Source organism: Ambystoma mexicanum, chromosome 9, assembly GCF_040938575.1.
Source record: "Ambystoma mexicanum isolate Mex_15411 chromosome 9, UKY_AmexF1_1, whole genome shotgun sequence".
In the NCBI taxonomy this organism is placed as follows: domain Eukaryota; kingdom Metazoa; phylum Chordata; class Amphibia; order Caudata; family Ambystomatidae; genus Ambystoma; species Ambystoma mexicanum.
Window position 1 is genome coordinate 1263480208 of NC_090931.1, and position 21670 is coordinate 1263501877.

Below are 21670 nucleotides of genomic sequence, written 5' to 3' on the forward strand. Positions count from 1 at the left end.
TTTGCATAGAGCCTGGCAGGAGCCATGCTTAAGTCATTAGAGCTGAGGGTCCTATTCCAAATTGTGGTGAAGATTTAAGATTACTAGTCCAGCTAAAAAGCTTGCTGTGTTGTTTGAGTACCCAGGTAGTGGGGTTCCGGGTGGGCTCAATTCTGCCTGAAAGTAGGGGGGAGTGGGATTCCTGTATAGAAAACATTTAGGGCAAGGGGGTATGCTGCTGAGGCACTCGACCCCCTAACCCCCCCCCCTGCAATTGTGTGACTTGGTGAACAGCGTCTTGGGGAGACACTCGGGAGCTCCTTTTTACAATAAAGATTGGATTTAGGATGTTTTTTCTCTTGACTAGAGTAGGCCATTCCACTAGGTTTGTTTGTTCCTATTTCCTAAGAAACAGTGAGAGGGAAGTACCATCTTATTTTGTTTCGCTCTCAGTAGGCTTTATTCTAATCTGGCACCCTAAAACTGGAATCTGAAACATCAGAAGGGCTGTTTCATCCCTATGCCCTGACAAGTGTCTTTACCCAACCTTCTTTCGTTCCAGAATAAACCTCTTTATAATAACCAATGGCCAATTCAGCTTCGCCACGGTCCTTCGCCATTCCCACGAACTATACTCCGCTAATACAACTACCAACCTCCGGAATTCACCGTTTCCCCAATGCGCACTGTGGTAAAACTTGCAACACCCAGTCTCGTTCGTGCCATACTGTCACTCAACGTTATGATTTGAAGCAACATTAATGCCTTGCATATAATCCCGAATGCATAGAGTTTAAATATTTGAACTGTCTCGGTTCTCAAACTGCACACGATTAACGCTCTATATATGTATCACGTGCCACTGCTGGTCCCTGCTATTGTGTAAAGTAATTAGTCAAACATTAGCAGCATATATGCCTGTGTAGTACTGTCATGTGTAGCCACTCTCTATCAATCGCTATTGTTAACAACGCACTACTGTATAATTCAAATCATTGTTGTTAGTCTTACAAATACACTACCTATACTGTCCAGCAAAAAGTATTTTAGCCTAATGCTGCCCATGAAATCTCTCTCTCTCTAGCATTTAGCCTCCCTCCAGCACCTATTAGTGACTCTATATACCATCTCGCAACTGCACGTGCTTGCTTATACCGTGAACGTCCGTCTAAGGCCGGTCTACCCACCTAAGCACCCACGAAACACTACTGAGGTTTTACTGTTTCATCGCTTGCCCTTATAAGATCAACACGTGCTTCTACTCTGGTACTCTTCAACCCTCTTATCTACGCTGTATAAACTGTATTGCCCACATCTGCATTATTTAGCGCTACCTAAATACTCGTATGACAGTGATACATATTGCTTCATGGGGCCCTACTATGTGTGTACTGTTCATTCTACTTAATGTACTTGCCTACCGCCTACCGACTACCTACTACCGACTCCAGAAACCATCTCGGGACATGCTTGTATGCTAATGGAATACTCATGCCAAAGGTACCTTGCACCTGCCAAATCTATAGATACACCATGTGCACAGTGACAGTCGCCTTTATTATTACAACTTGACAATCAAACCTAGCGCACCAACAAGATGGCAGTAGCTACCTAGCAACACCAACCCATTACGACCCACAAACCCAATACAAATAACACTGACTCCACACCATGCACCAAGGCTGCATTCATCAAGATAGGATTAGGCCTAGCACTCTTATAATGTCCCAGACACCACCCCCTACCATGTCTGCCCAACACACCAGCATTCAGCACATCAACACACTCCACCCCATCTACACAAACCTCCGTGCCCCTGTGAGGCATAGCTTGTTGCTCTAGACTCTCCTCCAGAACCCACACCCCCTCCACACGCGCCAGACCTATACTAGGAACCATAAGAAAAATAAGACTATCCTCCTGCATGACTAAAAACTACACCAACTCACCCCCACCTACCGGAAACATAACCACTCACACAGCGCTTGACCGCCACAAAACCGCTATTTGCAGTTCCAAAGACAATTTCCAGGGAACCCAATGCAGTACCCCACCACCCCCACCATCACATACAACCCAAACCAAACTAGTTGCTCACCATCAGTCACAGAACCATTAAAGGGTGCTCTACTTAATGTCAGATCCTTAGGTGCACACGTCACAGACATACACAACATTATCCTTGAACACAAACTAGATTTTCTAGTAACAATTGAAACCTGGCTCCACACAGCATCGGGCCCATTGCTCACATTGGCGATACCACCTGACTACACTATACTTGGATCAGATCGCCAGGAGGCTGCTGGAGGAGGGGTTGCCATTATCTACAAAACTCCTCTCCAATTCAGAGAATGTAAAATGGAAATGTTACCAGGCTATGAACTCCTAGCTCTTAAATTAGCCACAGACCCCAAAACCACCATTAATTTCTGAATAGTGTACAGAGCTCCTAGTTCAGACAACAACCCAGATATTGACTTGCCCCTACTCATCTCTCCACTTCTGAAACCCAATACTAAATTCATCCTATTGGGAGACATTCATCGGGGTTACAATGACCAATCGGACCTTAAAGCTACAGCATTTCACAATGCATTCATAGAAATGCAATTTAAACCAATCGTTAACGCCCCAACTCACACAAAAGAACGAATTCAAGGACAAAGTTTTATGTTGCCCACGTAACCAATATCAACAAATGTAAATCTTTGTACATGTAACCTCGAAGACAAAATATACTGTAAATCTATGCCGTGATACCCTTGGGTTTGGGCATACACAAATGCAATAAAAAAATTAATTAAAAAACTGAAGTTGCGTTGTACTGCAAGTACATTTTTAATTTCAGTTGGTTAACATTGTGTTATGAAGATAGTTGAATTGGATTATGTGCGCGTGTACCTTAACATTGGCCATCCTGAAGTTTGTTCAATGCACCTTGTTATGGAATGTTTTTTTCTTTTTATTTCTCCCCGCACATGAAGGGGAATGAGCAAGAAAGAAAAAACAACCTGGTAAATGCATTGGGCTCTGTTTTGCACTGCTATCATAATGGCTCATTAACTTTGTTTATTTTTCCACTGAATTTTTATTTTTAACATAGACTTAACATTAAAGTTCATTTAACCATTATTTTCTGTGAAATTCTAGGATTTTTTTTAATGATATGCAATCATACCTACAGTGCCTACTGGACATAAGATTGGCCTGTTCAAAAACAATGTTTGTTGGATAGATTTGTACCAAGCAAGTGAAAGCTGCTTTAATGGACCAGATGCCTTCGCTTTGTGCAAACGGTTGGTGCAGATCCATTCATTGATTTGGGCTGTAGGGGAAAAACGACGATCTTGCCTATGTGAAATTACATGGGGGGGAAACACAAGTTTTAAATCATCCTCACCCCACCCCCTTATGGTTTCGCCTCCACCCCTTTTCTTCAGAACAATATATTTTGTGAACATTCATTGAACAGCGCCCAAGTTCTGAGCATTTTATAAGGTTCTCTTCTTTGGGGACCTGGCTTACGCCCCACATGAACGCATCCCCTGTGGTGTCCCACAAGGATCATGTGTGTCCCCTACCCTCTATAATATATTCACCAAACCCCTCTTTGACCTACTGGGCGACCTTCGCATTGTCTACACTAACTATGCCAACGATACAAAAATCCTCCTCCCCCTGTCAGGGTCACATGAAGAAGACTCTACAGCAGGGGTGCACAACTGATTTTGACAGAGGGCCCAAAGTACCTTACATGATGGCTATAGTGGGCCGAAAAGTAAATGTGGGTGGGACAGTAGGCGTGGCAGGGCAGGAGGCTTTTTCAACTCCCAATTTTTATTAAACACATGGAAAAAGAATACGTTTTTTTTGAGGTGTAACGATTTTTATTTGTATTTCAAACTTACATTTTGCACTACATATTTTCCATTGTTATCATTTATTTCTATTTAGTTATTGCATATCGTCTGTTTAAATTGTAAATATTTTATTGACCCTTGATTGGACATTCCCTTATTTCGGACTGCTATACTTTGCTGTTTGGGTTGCCCAAGCGGAGTATGGCCTTCATCGAGTCCGGTTTCCACAAAAAGCATGTACATCTCCTAACTGTGCCTGTTTTAGCTTTATTATTGGGTTCACTCTTTGAGTGCGACACTATTCCCCATGGCCCCCACCCCTCAGGCAAACACTATGCCCCATGACCCCCACCCCTCAAGCAAACACTATGCCCCATGGCTCCCACCCCTCAAGCAAACACTATGCCCCATGGCCCCCACCCCCATCCAAACACTATGCCCCATGACCCCCACCCCAACCAAACACTATGCCGCATGGCTCCCACGCCTCAAGCAAACACTATGCCCCATGACGTCCACCCCTCAAGCAAACACTATGCCCCATGACACCCACCCCTCAAGCAAATGCTATGCCCCATGCCACCAAGCATGCACCATGCATACATACTCATACAGACCCCGACCCCCCCCTGCATAGAGATTAACAAGCATACACCATATAAACCTGAACCCCCCCACCCCAACTCAGCACACAAACCTACAAGCATACACCAATACACTATGCACCCATACAGACCCCGACCCCCATCTCAACATACACCGAACACACACACACACACACACACACACACACACACACACACACACACACACACGCACACACACACACACACACACACACACACACCCCCCCCCCCCCTTACCGGACGTGCTGGAAGGCAGGGTGGCTGGAATGCTGGCGAGGTCTGGTACTACAGCTGGTGTGGCAAGGCTGAAATGCCATCCGGCATCAAGCCTTTTGACCACGCCAGCCATAGTGCTGGCACTACAGTGGTGCAGCACACACGCACTACGTGGCTCGTAGGAGTTATGTGGTGCGTGTGCCCTGAGCCAATGAGGGCCAGTGTTTTGTCCGGCCCGGAAGACAACAGACTTTTCCTAATGGAGGGCGGCCGATGCTGCTTGCGTGCCTCCCTCCATTAGGAAACTCGTGATTGCTGGCGGGCTGGACAAAACGGCATGGCGGGCCGTAAGTTGTGCACCCATGCTCTACAGTGATCAATAAAATCTACCTAACCTTCCACACTTGGATGGCAGTGAACAACCTGCATTGCTGAAAGTCTCCCCCTCTTAATCATCCTTCCTGATTGATGGCATTAAAATCCCAGTCTCCGCATCCAGTGCTACCCTCTCTGTGAAAACAAGTCCATGCAATTTCCTCGTCAGCAGCATACCCAGCCAAACATCTCAACGCAGCTAGGCATTTCCTCACACCGGCTAGCTGTTTGTCCATTGCAAGATCGATAACGAGCAAGACTCGACTACTCCCACCTTCGCTAAGAGCAGAAACCTCTCCCTGGGCATTCAGGAAAACTCTAAAAACTTGGCCCTTTGTCTAAACATTACCTGAACCAACAGACTATTGACTCTGGAAGCGACTAGGTCTGCTGCCTGTCCGCTTCCTTTCTTTTTTTCCTGAATGATAATTGCTCACTGCATCAGGTATATGTACCAAGTAACTGGTTCGCAACAGCGCCTTGATGCCCGTCAGCGTAGGTGCATTACAAATAAATAGTTGTAAGAGTGCTATTGCTAATCCTGTAATATATATATATATATATGAATCAATAAAAGGTACCAACTCTGGAGAATTGCTGCAAGCAATTCATTGTTTTCTCTCGCTGTGTCCTGCTGCTTTCTTTGGTGGTCTTGGTAGTAATGAAAAAATTATCCCCTCTGCGCAGTCTTCGTGCCTTCATTTTTATCAAGTAGATACCATCAATACATACACATTTTGTTTGTGGCTCGACTGGCATGCGACAGTAACTCCAGAACCTAATAGTTTTCAGCTGCACATTTTAATTTTTTTATTTTTTTCCCTTTTTTTTTCTTTTGTTGGGCACACCGCCTAAGATAGTTGCTTAGATCCCTATGTAGGATGTGGACACTTTCACTTTGCCTTTCTGTCTTTTGCTCAAACCTTGGTGGCTGAAACTTCGTTTGAGTACTTCGTTTCAAGGTCCTGCCAGAAGAATGTGGAATATTTCCACTACCTTGATTAAAGGAAAGTCCTCACACATCATTTCTATCTACAATTCTGTCCTGAATTTAAAAAAACTCCTACAAACCTGCAAGGTTAATTCAGTCCGGTAGGCTGGTCGTGAACTGTTGGGAGTTTTCCTAAAGGTCACTTGAGGTAAGATTTCATAACTTTATCCCTTGGCATACAGGTACCCACTCTTAATATAAACCAGTATTACTCGGGGAACATTAGTAGAGTGGCTGAGCAGTCAGGCTTATCATAGGAGGAAGACGTGAGCTGTAGGTAAGTACACTGAACCGAACCCAGTAAATGCAATAATCCAAAGAAACACTTGCATATAAAATGTTATTAAAATATACATGTATTATATTTACACAAGGAAGGTAGAGAAATAGTTAAATTAACCAACACACTTGGGAATACTTAATACTTTTCAAAGGCCATTGCTTCAATGGTAGTTGCTTGCGGTACATTTGTTAGTTTGACACTAATGACAGTTCTACCGTATTATCGGTACTACCGTGCACTCTCGTTAAGACACATACGGTTATTGTATTGTGTTTAGTTCGCAAAACCAAATAAGATAGAAAAAGGTTGGTTAATCACACAGCAGCACAGCTTGACGTTCTAGAGACACTTTTCAGACAAACTAAGACTTTAAAAATTCAATCCCTAACTTTACAAAAAAGTCAATGTAGGAGTGGATGCAAAGTCTTACGAACAGCAAAGAACAGCAACATTTCCTTGGGATACTTTCAGTCTCTAGGAAAAGTAACTTGCCAATATAACACAACGATGGAGATCCTGCAAACATACTCACAAAAGGGATACAATCTTGGGTCGGAGGTGGGGTAGACACCCTGGGCACCTTCACACACTCCAGTCACTCTGGAGCGACTTCTTGGTTCAAGGTAAGTCATACCTTTTGACCCACAGTACCTTAGGTTAGGAGAAATGCTCGTAGCTAGATTCTCCTACATGCACCGATGGACCCAGTCTCCTGTTCCCTGGTGACTGAAGGAAGGACTCTGAATGGGATGTCTCAGCAGCAGTCTCGAGGGAGGACCCTTGGCATGGATTTAGTCAGTCTTTTTGGTCGGTCTGCGGGTTTGGTGCCTTTTTCTCAGCACCAATACATGCACAGCACTTTGGGAGATGGCTCAATTTGTAGTTCATCTCAGGGGGGCTGGTTGGGCCACCAGCCAAAGGGAAGGTCTCTTCTTCAGAGTTACTCTGTCGAGTAGAAAACAGTGTCAGGACAGCAGTTGTAGCTTCACAGTGCTTGGACAGGTCTGCAGGCGTCTCTGGTTGTCTTCAGCTTCGACAGCTTTGGTTACTTCAGTTCCAGTGGTCGACGTGCCTTTCACCTCAGGAACCTCACCTTTTATTCAGTTTTCCCACACACTTCTCTGCAAACTCAACATTTTACAGAAAGGGGCGGGTGGCTGTCCAATCAGGACAGTCAGCCCCCCAGTGTGAACTGGTTCCATTCAGGCACTCTGGCAGACAAAGGGCATGGGAGTGAATAATGCCTCCCCCACTTCCTGCCTGCCCAGGCGGGGACACCCAACGGTTCCCGCCAAAAACAGTCTCTCTATCCCTCTCTAGAAGTACCGAAAAAAGGAGCCTCCATGTTAGAACATGGGTGACCCTATTTTACCCAACCGAGACTGAATACAGTCTGCGGTAAAAAAAAATAGCACAATAGTTGGTAAAGCACGTCCACTGCCACCAGCCATAACCATAGGGTTGTCTATGTTACTGCAAGGTGGTGTATGCTACTCTCTCATAGTATAACGTTTTTGCAAGGATACCAAGTATCCCTCTAGCCTTAAGAACTGCAGTTACCTGATTTACCTATTTCTAAACTTTCATCATATCTGAAAGGTCTGCTCCATTCTAATCCTTCAAAACTCTTGTCAGGTCATAGGATTTAAATCTAGTTCTGCCTCTTGCATTTGAGAATGCATTTATGCTATTTAGCGATCCTCACTATGAAGTACCTTATGGTTATTACTTCTACTTGTCGAATACAGAATGTGTGTGTGTGTGTGTGTGTTCCCTGACCTTTTGTGTCCCTGTGCTGAAGTTGGTCTCAAAACTATCTTTTCTCAACTACTGGTTTAGGTTTATTTTTCCCTTATCAATGGTCAAAATACATTTCATCACTTAGACATTGGAAGGTCTTAGCGTTTTTCTTTATTCTAAATTTAAAAAAATACCCAGTAGGCAACCAGCTCTTCGGATGGTTTGCTAGTCTTGCAGTTTTATATCATATTATCTAGATGGATAGCAGTGTGTTTAGAAATTGCAGTGAGCTGCCATACAAAGACGTTCCAAAATAGATCAGGGTGCACTGGAACCCTGGGGTCATGTGGCTATTTGCGCTTTTGGCCTATCCACCATAGGCTTCTTCACACAGCTTTGCTAAGCTTTTATGTTTAAATACTGTGGTACAACTACTTTTGGCCTCCAGTCTTTAGCTCTTGGTGAATTCTGCCCCACCAACTGTATGTTAACTGACTTATCAATTTCTTTTCTTTATTTAGAAAGCAAGGAAACTACAGGAGGAAGATGACCAGCAGTATTAATGTAGATTACCTATTGTCTTTCCTCATGTCCTTTGGGAATATTGTTAACTGATGATATTTCTTGGAACCATTTTACCAGAAAAATGTTGCAGAACTGAGAAACTGGTTTGGGTGACTCTATGGATGTGTGACAACCCTTCTAGCACTGTTATCACGAAATCGTAGCATGGGAAACGCTGATGGATAGGCTAAGACTTTCCGGATCAAATCTGCATCTAATCCAAGAGTCAGTGGGAGAATGCTAGACGGGTAATGACAGTGACTAAATTGTTCATTCCAACTGTGTGCTGCTACAGAGAAATAAAGATTGCTGTTACTAAGAATGGACTTCTTGAAAAATCTTAGCATAATGTTTTGCTGGTACCTTTTTGATCTAATTAAATTCAGGTATACAGATGACTTTTTCTCTTTATAGATATACAGCTCCAGATTTCCTCTACGTTCGTTCCTGGTTACCATGTATATTTTTTGCTGGTGGAATAACCATGGGAAATATTGGACGGCAACTAGCAATGGTAAGAGTGGTTTTATTGACATAAAATGATTGCTAATCCTCTTAATAATGGCATAAAACATTGATTACTAATTCTAATATCGTAACATAACTCTGTAAAATGTACCAATAAATTCCCATGCACGCTTACTCATCAAGCGTCCTGCTGCCAGTGTTAAGCAGGTTTCTCAGAACTCTCTGGCGAGGGGTTCTGAGAAGCCAACTTAGTGGTACACAAGGTTTACTCTTCAGTCTAACCAAACTCTCTATGGTAGCATGGCTGAGCAGCAAGGCCTTGTCTCAACAAGTGCTAGGTTTGTTGTGAAGTACAGCCAATAGCAAAGGCTGGTAAGTAACCCAGATCCATGCAGGTAAGAACAAAGCTCCTGTGTAATAAACTATAAGTTGTATCGAGTTAAACTCACTACTAAAGTAAGGAAGTTATATAAACTGTAAGGGTGCAGAAGGAGGAGATGACACACAGGTGGCATGGTGGTTGGCATTACCCTTTATATGACCAGAAAATCAAGAGAAAGCCTACCTCTCCTCAGCTCTTAAGAAGGCTTTCCCAACCTGAACTAAAATATTAAGGATTCAGTCAGGATGTCCATGTAAATCAAAAGTCCACTATCATGTGTTAAAAACCTACTTCTGTCCCTTAGACATATAACTTAAGTAATGAAGTATTGGATATTCTTGTTCCAGAAGAATGACTCCCTTCTTCTATACAATCGATCACCGTTCCAATTCTTAGTGGGATCTTTACCTGGGGGAATGACTCCCTTCCCCAGGTCTCAATCCCTTTCCAAGGCAAAAAACAGTGTCCCAGATTGAAAAGCAGTAAAGTTCTCAGTTCAAACATCAATGTTCTCCAGCATGGGGTCTGGCATGGATTCACATGCTCGGCAATATTCCCTGTCGTCAGGCTGGGAATCCTCTGTAAGTGAAAGTAAAACAGTTTTTTCTTTTACTAACTGTATTTCTCCTCTAAACCAATCACTGTAATCTGAGTCATACTGCCCCCAGCCAATGATGGTCCTCTCCTGTAGCAACGCCCCCAGCCAATGACGGTCCTCTCCTGTAGCCCCTACTCTGGCAGCCATCTTCAGATTTTTACCGCACATTGAAGTGTTGGGAGTCCTAGAGTTTTCCTCCTTGAGCTAATTCTACAGTTTTTGTTGTTTTCGATGGAAAAGGTTTAAATTTTTGTCAAAGAGCTGGTGTGCTCTTCTCTCCATCTGCTGACAGCGAGGATCCGTTTGTTGGTGAATTTAGCACCCCTCAAGGGCAAGGTTCCTCAAAGTTTCTTAGTTTCCAGAAGGCCATTGGGCCTACTTCACACCTCTGGCCATGACGGAGGAGAAGGAAGAACAATCCCTTTTCAAGCTCTGCAGCAGATGCAGACCATGGAACGTGTTTGTGGAGGACAAACCCCTTCAATGCCTTTACTGTCTTCATATGGACCACAAAGGAGAGTGCGGGATCTGCCTCAGCTTCTCCAAGAAAACAATGAAGGATCAGCACACATGACTGGCGGCGTGGCTAAACGCCAAGGCCTCTTCCCCGTGCCCCAAGCAGGGTCATTCCTCACCCAGGATCAGCTGGTCTGAGGAGCAGGCTTCTAGGTCCTTTGAGGGTGCCCCATCCGTGGGGTCCTAAGGCAAGGCCAAGCACCACGATTCTGGTTCCATCGGGGTCACGCGATGGGCAGGGCACGATCAACGTCACCATCCGTTTCCGTCGCCAGCCAGCGATAGAGCTCCTCCTCAAAGAGGAAACCGTCCTACCCAGCTCAGCTGTGGGAGAAACCCGAGAAGCCTAGGACAGAGGAAAAGGGGGCTGACGCGCCCAAGAAGGCCCAAGCGGCGCAAGAGATGTCCCGAGGTGGGAGGCCTCAGCTGGGGCAGTGGCAAAGCCTGTTGGCACGCCGGAGAAGAGGATGCTGTCTGGGACCGGCCCGACACCGACCGCCCACCCCCCACCCAGGGTGCAAACTAGGGAGGCGGAGGGCGATTAAGTCCTGGGCCAACCACAGGCCGAACTCCAGGCCATGAAATTTTCGTCCTCAGACGACGAGGACCAGGAGTCCCTGCACACGATCCACAAGGACTTGGAGGACAACGACGACGGCGGCAATGCCGATGGCGACCTGGGACCTCGTGTTCCGACCTCGTCTGCTCAGCCTACAGATGTATCCCTGGACATCATTTCAACCCTACACGTTGGTGTCAGAAGTCCAGAAAAGGATGCTCCGGCCTCGGATCAGCCTCTGGCTAAAAACAGGAAGCGTCATCCAATGCCCCTGTATCAACCCCTGAACCAGGTGCCCCCTCCCCCAGTGGACACAGGGACGCATAGGGGCACAAAGACAACCGACTACAATATCATCACGGCGGACAGATCTCCGCAACCAAGAACTTCCCCTCCAGATGAGGTGGGGTCGTTTCATTCCATGGTCGCCAAAGTCTCTGAACATTTCCACCTTATGCCCAAGGAAAACAAGGCAGGCTTTTTGTACCAGAGGCGCAAGGCCAAAGAGGAAGACCATCATGGCGGTGCCCCTCCTCGACGACGTGTGGGAGGAAGGCCTGGCCCACTTGAAGAATCCTTGCACGGCCCCGGCCAAACTGGATAGGCTGGAGAAATGGTGCCGGAGTCTGCTCCCAGGTGTTTGCGGTTGCAACCATCACCGACTGCGAGGAAGTGATTGTCAAACCCTTCTTCGTCATCCTCAGTCCCTCCGGAGAGCGAGGTGAAGAAATTGGGACGACATGGGGAGGAAGGCTATTTACACCGCAGCGTCAACCGTCAAGGCTGCCAACGTACTGGCGATCCTGGCCAGGTACGACAGGGAGCTGTGGCACAAGCTGGGCCTGATTCTAGAGTGCCTGCCCGACGACAAGAGGTGATCGCCATCTTCCAGGAGGGAGAGGTGGCTTTGGACCATGCCATCACAGTAGCGCTGGACATCACTGACACAGGTTTCTGGCAGATGGGGAACGGTGTCTGCCTCTGCCTCTATCGTCGAGGCTGGCTGAAGGCCACGAATTTCCGCCAGGAAGTCCAGACAAGGGTGCTGGACATGCCCTTCGACAGAGATAACCTCCTTGGGAAGGCCATAGACTAGTCCCGGTAAGTCTCATCCAGGCGGATACAGAGACCTCTCGTGTCCTGAGCACTCCAACAACACTGCTCCTCCTTTCGCGCATCAGAGGAAAGTCAGACAGATTGACGAAAGGATTCTCCTCATTGTACCGCCAGCCCTCCCGGCTCACGTCCCAGGAGGCCTACAGGGCTGTTCAAAGGCCTATGGTGAAGGTGGTCACTGCCGTAGTCTCTCTCAAAGCGGAACGCCGGCGCAGAAGCACGATTTAACCTTACAAGATGTCGGGCACCCACCCATGCACCCCAGTGGGAGGCGGCTGACCGGATACGTCAGCGAGTGGGAGAAGATCTCCGCCGATGGGTGGGTGCTGGATGCTCTTTCCCCAGACATACCCTGGAGTTTCAGCACAAGTGTCCGCGGATAGCTCCCGGTAGCCCGGCAGGAGAAGTACATTCCTCAGCTCTTAGGGGAGGTACAGGCCATGCTGGGAAAAGTGGGGATGGAGCTGGTTCCACAACGATGACTCCAGGGATCCGGAGTCTACTCCAGATACTTTTTGGTCAAAAAGAAATCCAGGGACTGGCGGGCCATTCTAGACCTGCAAAGTCTCAACAAGTACCTCAAGTCCCCAAAATGGTCCTGTTGCAGCACATGCTAGGCCAACTGGAAGGAGACTTCTTGACGTCGCTGGACCTGGAGGACACCTATTTCCACGTCCCCATCCACAGGAAGCACCCAAGATCGTATGCTTCGTAGTGCAGGGACGGCACTCCAGTTTATGGCCCTCTGCCTCGGCCTGAAATTGGCCCCAGGGTGTTCGCGAAGTGCCTAGCACCAGTGGTGGCCCATCTGCGTCTACACGTGTACCTGTACCTCGACGACTGGCTCATCGGCACCTTTTCGCGAGAGTTGGCCATCGGACATATGGAGACGACTGACCAGCTGCTGACGGATATGGGGTTCTCTATCAATTATCCGAAGTCCTGCTTGACACCAGACTCCATACACTCTCCTACCTAGTGTCGCCCTTCAGGAGAGGGTAGCGGCTGTAACGCTCACCTGATTCTCGCAGAGGCGCCGGTCTTGACTGGGCGACTACCGTATCTTCAAAGGTGATGTGTAGCACCCGGTTGGCTCTTTGGGCTGGACCTTTGTGCACTGTATGCCTGACGTGTAGAGTAAGATGTCTGCAGATAGAAAATATGGGGTTAATGAACTGGGGTTATTGGGGTGTCCCTATCTCTTTCCTCTTCTCCTCTCCTGTAGACCCCAAAGGTTAACGCTCTCACCTTAGGTAAGTGAATGCCGAGCTCTCCATCTGCCTCGGGGCAGGGTGCTGGTGCCAGTTTCTTCACTGGATAGGTAGCGCAGGCCTCTTGACTTCAGAGGACTGCTGTCCGTCGTTTACTGCACGAACGGTAAGTTTCGAGTCATTCAAATGTCTTTTTAAAGTCTTTAGTAATGATGTCTCTTGTTTTGCAGGGTTCCGGCCATGGCGGATGACGGGCTGAAGTGAGTTGAAGATGGAGCCCGTGTGATGAATAGAAGCGCCTGGAAGCACGTGAGTAAGCGCTTGTTGCCTGCTTCACGATGCGCTCTAACTGTCTTTTTATTTTGCAGGTACGAGTTCGGAGCGGCTGCAGGGTTCCGGAATACCCATTGGATTAGATGTGGAAAGGAGTAATGGCACGTGAGTATTAAAGTTCCCCAATGTCTTTAAACGCACCTTGTTTTGTCTTTCAGATGCGGATGCAGCGCCGAAGGCCTCCGGAGCGTGCGAAGAGTTGGTAAGCTTTTGTCTTTCGGATGCCGGAATGCAGTATGAAGACCTCCGGAGCGCACGAAGAGTAGGTAAGCCTTTGCCTTTCCGATGCCGGAATGCTAACCTGTTCTTTCTTGTCTTTATAGGTGTTGCTGAAGACTGGATTCAGGATGGTAAGCCTTTGCCTTTCAGATGCCGGAATGCTAACCTGTTCTTTCTTGTCTTTATAGGTGTTGCTGAAGACTGGATTCAGGATGGTAAGCCTTTTTCCTTAGGCCCAGGACTGGATGCAGAAGACACGATGAGCGTCCTGCTGCAGAGGGTGCAGAATAACGCAAAGCAAGATTCATCCACCGGGTGTGGTTTAAATAGCCTCCTGTAGTGCTTAGGTGTCTCCTTCCACAGCCACGCCTAAGTAAGAAAAGAGTTCCTGGTAAGAAAAGAGTTCCTGCCTTCCAGAAGAGTTCCAGTGTTCTAAATCTAGGGAGTGGCTCCAGCCCCACCCAACAGGAAAAATAGTTCCAAACAGAAGAGGATCAGAGGCTCAAATGGCAGGCAAGTAAGCAGCATGGTCTGCTGCAGGTAAGTCCACCCAAGCATTATGAGCCCGGCGCTTCCAGCGCTGGGACTGGGCATATTTATGAGCCTGGTGCCACTGGCGCCAGGACTGGGTCCAAAAGGTCCCAATTGGGACTGGTTGGCACTCGGAACCTGGGTTATGGATCTGCTTCCAAGGGAGTTGGGAAAACCCTGACCTTTTGGAAGCAGAGATCATGACAGCGGCCATTCTGGGGAAATTGCAATGACTGTTGTAACTGAAGAGCACCACAGTACGGACCATCAAGTTGCTGCTCTGCATGATGTCTTGCATCTACCTGATTCGGCTCTGCAGGTTACGAATGCAACCTCTTCAGGAGTTCTGGACGCTCTCTGGGTTCAGGTGAAGCTTCATGGACAAGATCCCGCTCGACGAGGAGTTTGGATGAGCGATTCGGTGGTGGGGTGTCCACCCCAACGTCGCCCGGGGCACAGGCTTCCAAAGTCCTCGTACCAGGAGACTGTCACCACGGATGCTTCCCTGAAGGGCTGGGCCGTCCACACCGACACCTGCACGCCAGAGGACTGTGGCAGGCGGAGGAGAAGGATCTTCACATCAATATCCTGGAGCTGCGGGCAGTGTTCTGGACCCTCAACTCATTCCTTCCGTCCTTAAAGGGCAAGGTGGTGAGGATCTTCACGGACAACACCACCACAATGTTCTACATCAGGAAGCAGGAGGGCACTCGATCCCCAGGGCTCCCCAAAGAGGGGCAGTCCTTGTGGCACTGGGCGGTCAAACAAGAGATGGTCCTCATCCCCTTTCAACTGGTGGGAGTCCAGAACACCCTTTCCTACTCCCTCAGCAGGAAGTTGTGCGCCTGCCACGTGTGGGAACTTCGGTAGGAGCAGGTGGACTACATCTTCATCAAGTGGTGCAGGCCCCAGATCGATCTGTTTGCGACAGCGGTGAACTCCAAATGCCAGAAATTTTCCAGCAAATTTCCACCAACCGGGGAGCATGGGGGGACATGTTCTCCTTCCTGTGGGACGGCCTGTTTCTGTACGTGTTCCCTCCGTTGCCTCTCCTGCTGCGAGTCATCAATCAACTGAAACGGTACCGTTGCCGGATGATACTCGTCGCCCAGGTGTGGCCTAGGCAGATTTGGTACCCAGTCCATCTCAGTCTGTCAGCGTCACCTCCGGTCACGCTGCCACTGGTCACGGATCTGCCCACCAGAGACGGGGGCGTAATCCTGCATCATGACCCAGGATCGCTGAACCTGAGGGCTTGGCTTCTGTTGCCCTAGAGTTTGCAGGATACAAGTTGCCAGCCGACTACAGGGAGGTCCGACCAGGGCGTCGTTGACTATTGTGCTACGGTCACAAGTGGAAGCGTTTGGCTACGTGGTGCAGGTCGCAGAAGATCACCCCTGTGAGGGTTACAGCCCCGCACATTCTTCCATACTTGTTGCCCTTGGCAAAGGCAGGACTGGCGCACGCCTCCATTATCAAGGTGCATCTAGCGGCTATCTCCCGCTACACCAGGTCTCGAGGAAGGTCTTCTCTTCGGTCCCACCATCTCGTCAAGGAATCCCACCGGTGAAGGCTCCTGCCCCGGCGTTGGAACTCAACGTGGTGCTGACTAGGCTCATGGGGGGGTGGGGGGGTGGGGCTCCCTTTGAGCCTATGCATCAGGCCCCTCTCAAGTTTCTCTCGTGGAAGATAGCTTTCCTTGTGGCCAGCAGCGGTCAAGTGGCACAGCGAGTAGAGTGCTCGCTTTCACACCCATGCAGAGATTGCTAACGCAGGTTCGAATCCCGGCAAGGCCAAACTCAGCCTTTCATCCTTCCGAGGTCGATAAATGAGCACCACACACCGTGGGTAATAAGCAACGCTCAGATACCCGAGGGTTCGTAGCGCTATATAATTGCCAAATTATTATTATTATTATTATTATTATTATTAGCGTAGGCAAGATGCTGGCCCTATCCTGCAAACAGCCTTATCTGACTTTCCACGAGTCGAGGGTGGTGCTGCGGACACACCCTTCATTTATGCCAAGGTTCAGTCGGAATTCCACCTCAACGAACCTTTACTGTTACCAGTGTTTTTTTCGAAACCTTAGTCACCTGCTCAGGGGGCCTTGCACCCACTGGACGTTGCTCGTGCCCTGACGTTCTACGTTGCACGTACAAAGAGTTTTCGGAAAACGTCTCAACTGTTTGAGGCTTCATGGGAAGACCTTGTCCAGGGCTTCCATCTTCAGGTGGCTCTCCGGCTGCATCATGCACTGTCATTGGTTGGCGAACTGACCGCTGCCCGGCCGTCCGAGAGCCTACTCCACCAGAGCGATCTCTGCAACGACGGCATTCCTGTCTGGTGTGCCCCTGCTGGACATCTGCAGGGCTCCTACGTGGAGGTCCACGTGCATCTTCATGAGATTCTACTGCGTCTACGTGGATTCCAGGGAGGAGTCCAGAGACTGTCGAGCAGTGCTGTGCAACCTGTTCGCTTGAGGTGAGCCTGTTCCAGAGGTAAGGGTGATTGCTTCTGTTGAGCCTTGCCACTTCTTGTGATTGTGTAATGTTGTACTGCTATTCTTTATTCATGAGCATGTGAATCCATGCCAGACCCCATGCTGGAGAAGGAACAAGTTACGGTACCTGTAACTATTGTTCTCCAGCATAGGTCTGGCATGGATTCACATGCAAGCCCTCCCTCCTACCCCTCTTTGGCTCTTCTTGGTCATGCTGCCACTGTTTGTGCTACCAAATCTGAAGATGGGTGCCGGAGAAGGGGCTTAGGGAGAAGACTGTCATTGGCTGGGGGCAGTATGACCCAGAGTACAGTGATTGGTTTAGAGGAGAAATACAGTTTGTAAGTGAGTGAAATTGTTTTTCCTTTTACCGAGGATTCCCTTCCTGACAGGAATATTCCTCAGCATGTGAATCCATGCTGGAGAACAATAGTTACAGGTAAGCATGCCTCTTCTCCAGGTATCTTGCTCTCTGTGCTTTCACAATGCCAGGGAAGTGACTCCCTTCCCCTGACCTTCCTTGGCTTTGTTCTGACACTCTCCTGGCTTTTGCTTTCACAGTTCTCAAATCCAGGGGGAACTCCCTTGCCCTTATCTTTTCTCAGGCTTACTTTACAATTCACAACACCAGGGGGATGTTTCCCTTCCCCAGGCCTTTTCTTAGGCTTGACACATCGCTCAAGGCCAGGGGAATGACTCCCTTCCCCTCTTTCTATGATTTTGTACACTTCTCCCCAACGTAGACTTTACTTCCCGTCTTGTGGTTGTGGGTCTCGGACCCGTAGGATTCTCTATTGATAGTGTGGCAGACCGAATCAGAGTGATTTGCCTGCGGCTGAAGTACCGCGGGCAAATCGTTCGCATGAGAAAGGTGCAAACTACCAAAAGTTTGAACGTTTCTCATGCGAACACATACATTCTCACACCCATAACACACCCCCACTCACAACCCCACTCACAACCCCAACATAAACAAACCCCACTTACCTTCATCTTCACGCTGGTTCCCTGCAGCGCCAGTTCCCTTTCACCTCTGTGATGGGGAACTGGCGCTGGAGTGTCCTTTTTTTTTGTTTTTGTAACGGAAGGCTGCGCGGGTGTCCCCCCGCAGCTCCCGCTCACTATACCATAAAGTATAGTGAGCGGCGCGATGAGGGGGACAACCCCGCAGCCCCCGTTTTTTTATTTTTTTTATTTTTTTTCAATGCTACCACCAAAGGTTCGAACCTTTGGTGTTCGAACCTTTTGGTGGTAGCATTTTTAGATCTTTTGGTTCATGCGAACCTTTAGATGCGGGACAAACGTCCTAACTGCCAAGTACTGTGACTATGAAGATGTCTAACAATTTCTCTTTCTCATGGGTGTGGGTCCCAGACCCGAACTTTGTGGCTTTCACCCATTTCTATAAACCCAACAAGCGTCCCGGCAACCCTGTTACCTGTCTGGGTCTTGTCGACGTTCACATGTTAGTCTTGGCCTGGTCTGTGTTCTGTTTCATGCTTCTCGCGGCTTTCCTTGCCTTTTCCCATGCTGTGCCAGCTCTGCAGCATTTGGTGGCCAACAGTGTGCGGGTTCACCTGTCTGGACCTCTGCTGTTCTGCTTGGCTGGATGGTCCTTCAATGCTGGACTGTTTGAGGACACATCTGCCTCCTTAGTAAACTTGTCTGCAAGTGTTTCGATTCGGCGGCAGCTCGAACGTTCCCCACGCTTGTGGTTTCTCTCAGATGGGCTGCTTTCTCCTTCTTGTTTTTTCTCTTCACTTTTGAATGTGACTTGACCAATAGGAATTTGTGAGCCACTAGAATGTTCACTAATGGTTCCAGGAGGGCTCTGCATGCCTCTGCATGGCCTCCTTGCCTCAGTACCGGTCCTATATTCCTCCCTTGAATAGACTACACTCTTCCTTGTCTCAGTATTTGCACTATACTTCTCCCTTGTGTTGACTAGATTCTTCATCGTCCCAGTACTTATGGTTTTGTGATTTTGGTTACATGACACATGTATATGGCGTGACAACGCAAAGGTGGGGTTGTTTGCGGTTTAGGTGGTTGCAGTGGTATATACCACATTCTCCCTTGATAGTTGTCCCTGCACCGAGGGGGGCCATTGGGTGTTCACTATAGTTGATAGTTAATCGGTTATTGGAGCATATAAACTGTGTACAGATTCTAGAGCAGAGAAAGCGGTTACACCTCAATTCCTTTTACTTTATAAGGCACTCAAGTTCAGTTTTGCTCATCCAGTTTAGGTGTGTAATCCCAGTTAGTCATTGAGTTGGAGCAATGTGACCATCCGTGCTCCTATGGTTTTACCATAGGAGACTGTTAGGGAGATTTATCACTATTGTGCTTCATCCCCTCTCCTAGTGAGACCCGAGCACTTTTTGATGGACTTCTGGACTTAAAAAAAATCCTCAAAATCCTGAATGAGTGGAGCCTGTTACCACGTGTTCATTCTTTTGGGCTCTGTCTTTTTTTAACTCTATTCTTTGTAGTCTACCTGTACTATGGAGTCTGTCTGCTGCAAACCTCTTAAAGGCATATGTGTTTTACTACTTCAGCACACAGCTCCTTATGGACATTGCTGTTGGGGACCCTTAGGATCCTCCTTTAAGATTCGTTTTCTATATCCTTAAGTAAAAACAGTTCTTAAGAATAGAGTATCTCTCACAAAAGATTGGCATACACCAACTTCAGTGGAGTGCCAAAGGGATACTTCGTATCCCCCGTCTCTCTGCTCCTGTAACATTTTAGTCACATAGACAATTAACTAGCTATGGCTGGTGGCAGTGGATGTCTTCTACCAGCTATTGTGTATTTTGTATACCACAAGCTATGTCTATAGCCTCAGTAGTGCACAATAGGGGCACCCAAGTACTAACGCACCCTATGCTCCAGATAGTCTGGGCGGGGAGGAGTCTTCCACCCCCCTGTCCTTTGTCTGCCGAGTGCCTGAATAGGACGAGCTTCCACAAGGGGTCTGGCTATCCTGATTGGACAGCCAAACGACGCCACTTTCTGTATTTAGTATTTTAGTATTTATTTATTTATATTGCACACCTAACCCCTGAAGGGGTAGTAAGGCGCAGAGGCAACAAGAGGATTGCAAAGCTTGGTTACATGCAGGGGAATGAAGTCCAGCCGTGGTTACAATGCTGGACAAGTCAAAAAGAAACCATGCACGCCGATGAGGCATATGTTACAGAAATATACAATATAGGCAATACTATATACAATACATCAGTGTAGATACCTTCCATGAGACAACCGAACAGTTGGCAACCTAAATATACCTATTTACAATCATAGTGGTGGAGCATCAGGGCAGCAAGAGAGCATGAGGTCGTTATGTGTCGTGAGTCTTGAGCCAGTGGATGGTCTTAGTTCTGAATAGGCGGTAGGGGAGGTCCTCCCTGCAAGGAGGTGGAAGGGAGTTCCAGTATTGTGCTGCTTTAACAGGAAAGCTATTCCCACCCGACATAGAGCGTTTAAACCTGGGCACCAGGAGGAGATTGGAGTTGGTCATTCTAGAGGGGCGAGAGGTGGTAGGTCTGGTGAATCTAGTGCTAAGGTATTGAGGGGCTACTTGGTGGAGGCATTTGTGGGTCAGGGAAACTGATTTGAGGAATATTTTGTCTTTGGTAGAAAGCCAGTTGACAGACCTTCTAGTATCAGAAATGTGGGCTTTCTTTGGGATACTGAGGGCCACTCTTAGGGCGTTATTTTGAAGGATCTGAATTTTGTTCGTAATATATTTGTTGCATCCTACCTATAGTGCGTTGCAGTAGTCCAACTTGGAAAAGATCAGAGCCCTGGCTAGTGTGATACAGTTAGACGGAGAGAGAAAAGGTTTGGCTGCTTTGAGTTTGCATGTATAAGATGTGGCGGATGCCATAGCATTAACTTGTTTTTTAAAGGTGAGAGTGGAGTCTAGGTAGAAGCCTCTGTAAAATACTTAGAGAGATTGCAGAGGACTGGGTGCTGGAACGCTACTGGAGTGTAAAGCAAGTTGACCACAGGAAACAGAATTAACCGAAGAAGAAGACGACCAGAAAAACCTGCAGACCCTTTGCAAGACCGTGAAACGACCACTGCTGTCATGACACTGTTTTCTATGCGACAGAGGAGCTCCAAAGAGGACTCCTTCCCTTTGGCCGGTGATGATTATGCATTTATAACACCCCTATACACAAGTGTTTCAAGGCACGAAAACAACTAGTGTCAAGACGAACGTTGAAACGAGCCATCTCCCGAGGTCCTCGGAGCTTCCAGAACTGTGGAACCGCAATACCAGGAGACCTGCTCCCCATTTCCAGTGCATCGTCGTGGAAAGGCCAAATCTGTGCTGAGCCCATAAGGACACTCCAGAGATCCGATCCAACTCGCCCAGACCCCCTCACCAGAGTGTGGGACTGCAGAAAGCGACGAAGATTGAGCGGGCGGTCCATGTCCTTTGTTGGTGCTGCTGAAAAGGTGCAAAAACCGCAGAGTGAACCAAGAAGTTGCTGAACTTGTGCTCCAGGTCCTCCCTCATGACTGCTGCTGAGAGACACCGTTCATTGTCCTGCCTTTCATCACCAGACCAAGGGATCCGGAG

At 47.9% G+C, this 21670-nt stretch overlaps 1 protein-coding gene across 4 annotated transcripts in view; it reads left to right on the forward strand.

Moving 5' to 3' along the window:
- The window catches only part of INSIG2 (insulin induced gene 2), a 141312-nt gene that overhangs the window by 86392 nt on the left and 33250 nt on the right, over positions 1–21670 (forward strand). For all 4 annotated transcript variants that reach the window (XM_069616594.1, XM_069616596.1, XM_069616597.1 and 1 more), the window contains one exon: positions 9052–9151. In XM_069616594.1, coding sequence (XP_069472695.1) covers positions 9052–9151 — 100 coding nt within the window. The remainder of the gene's footprint in view (positions 1–9051; positions 9152–21670) is intronic.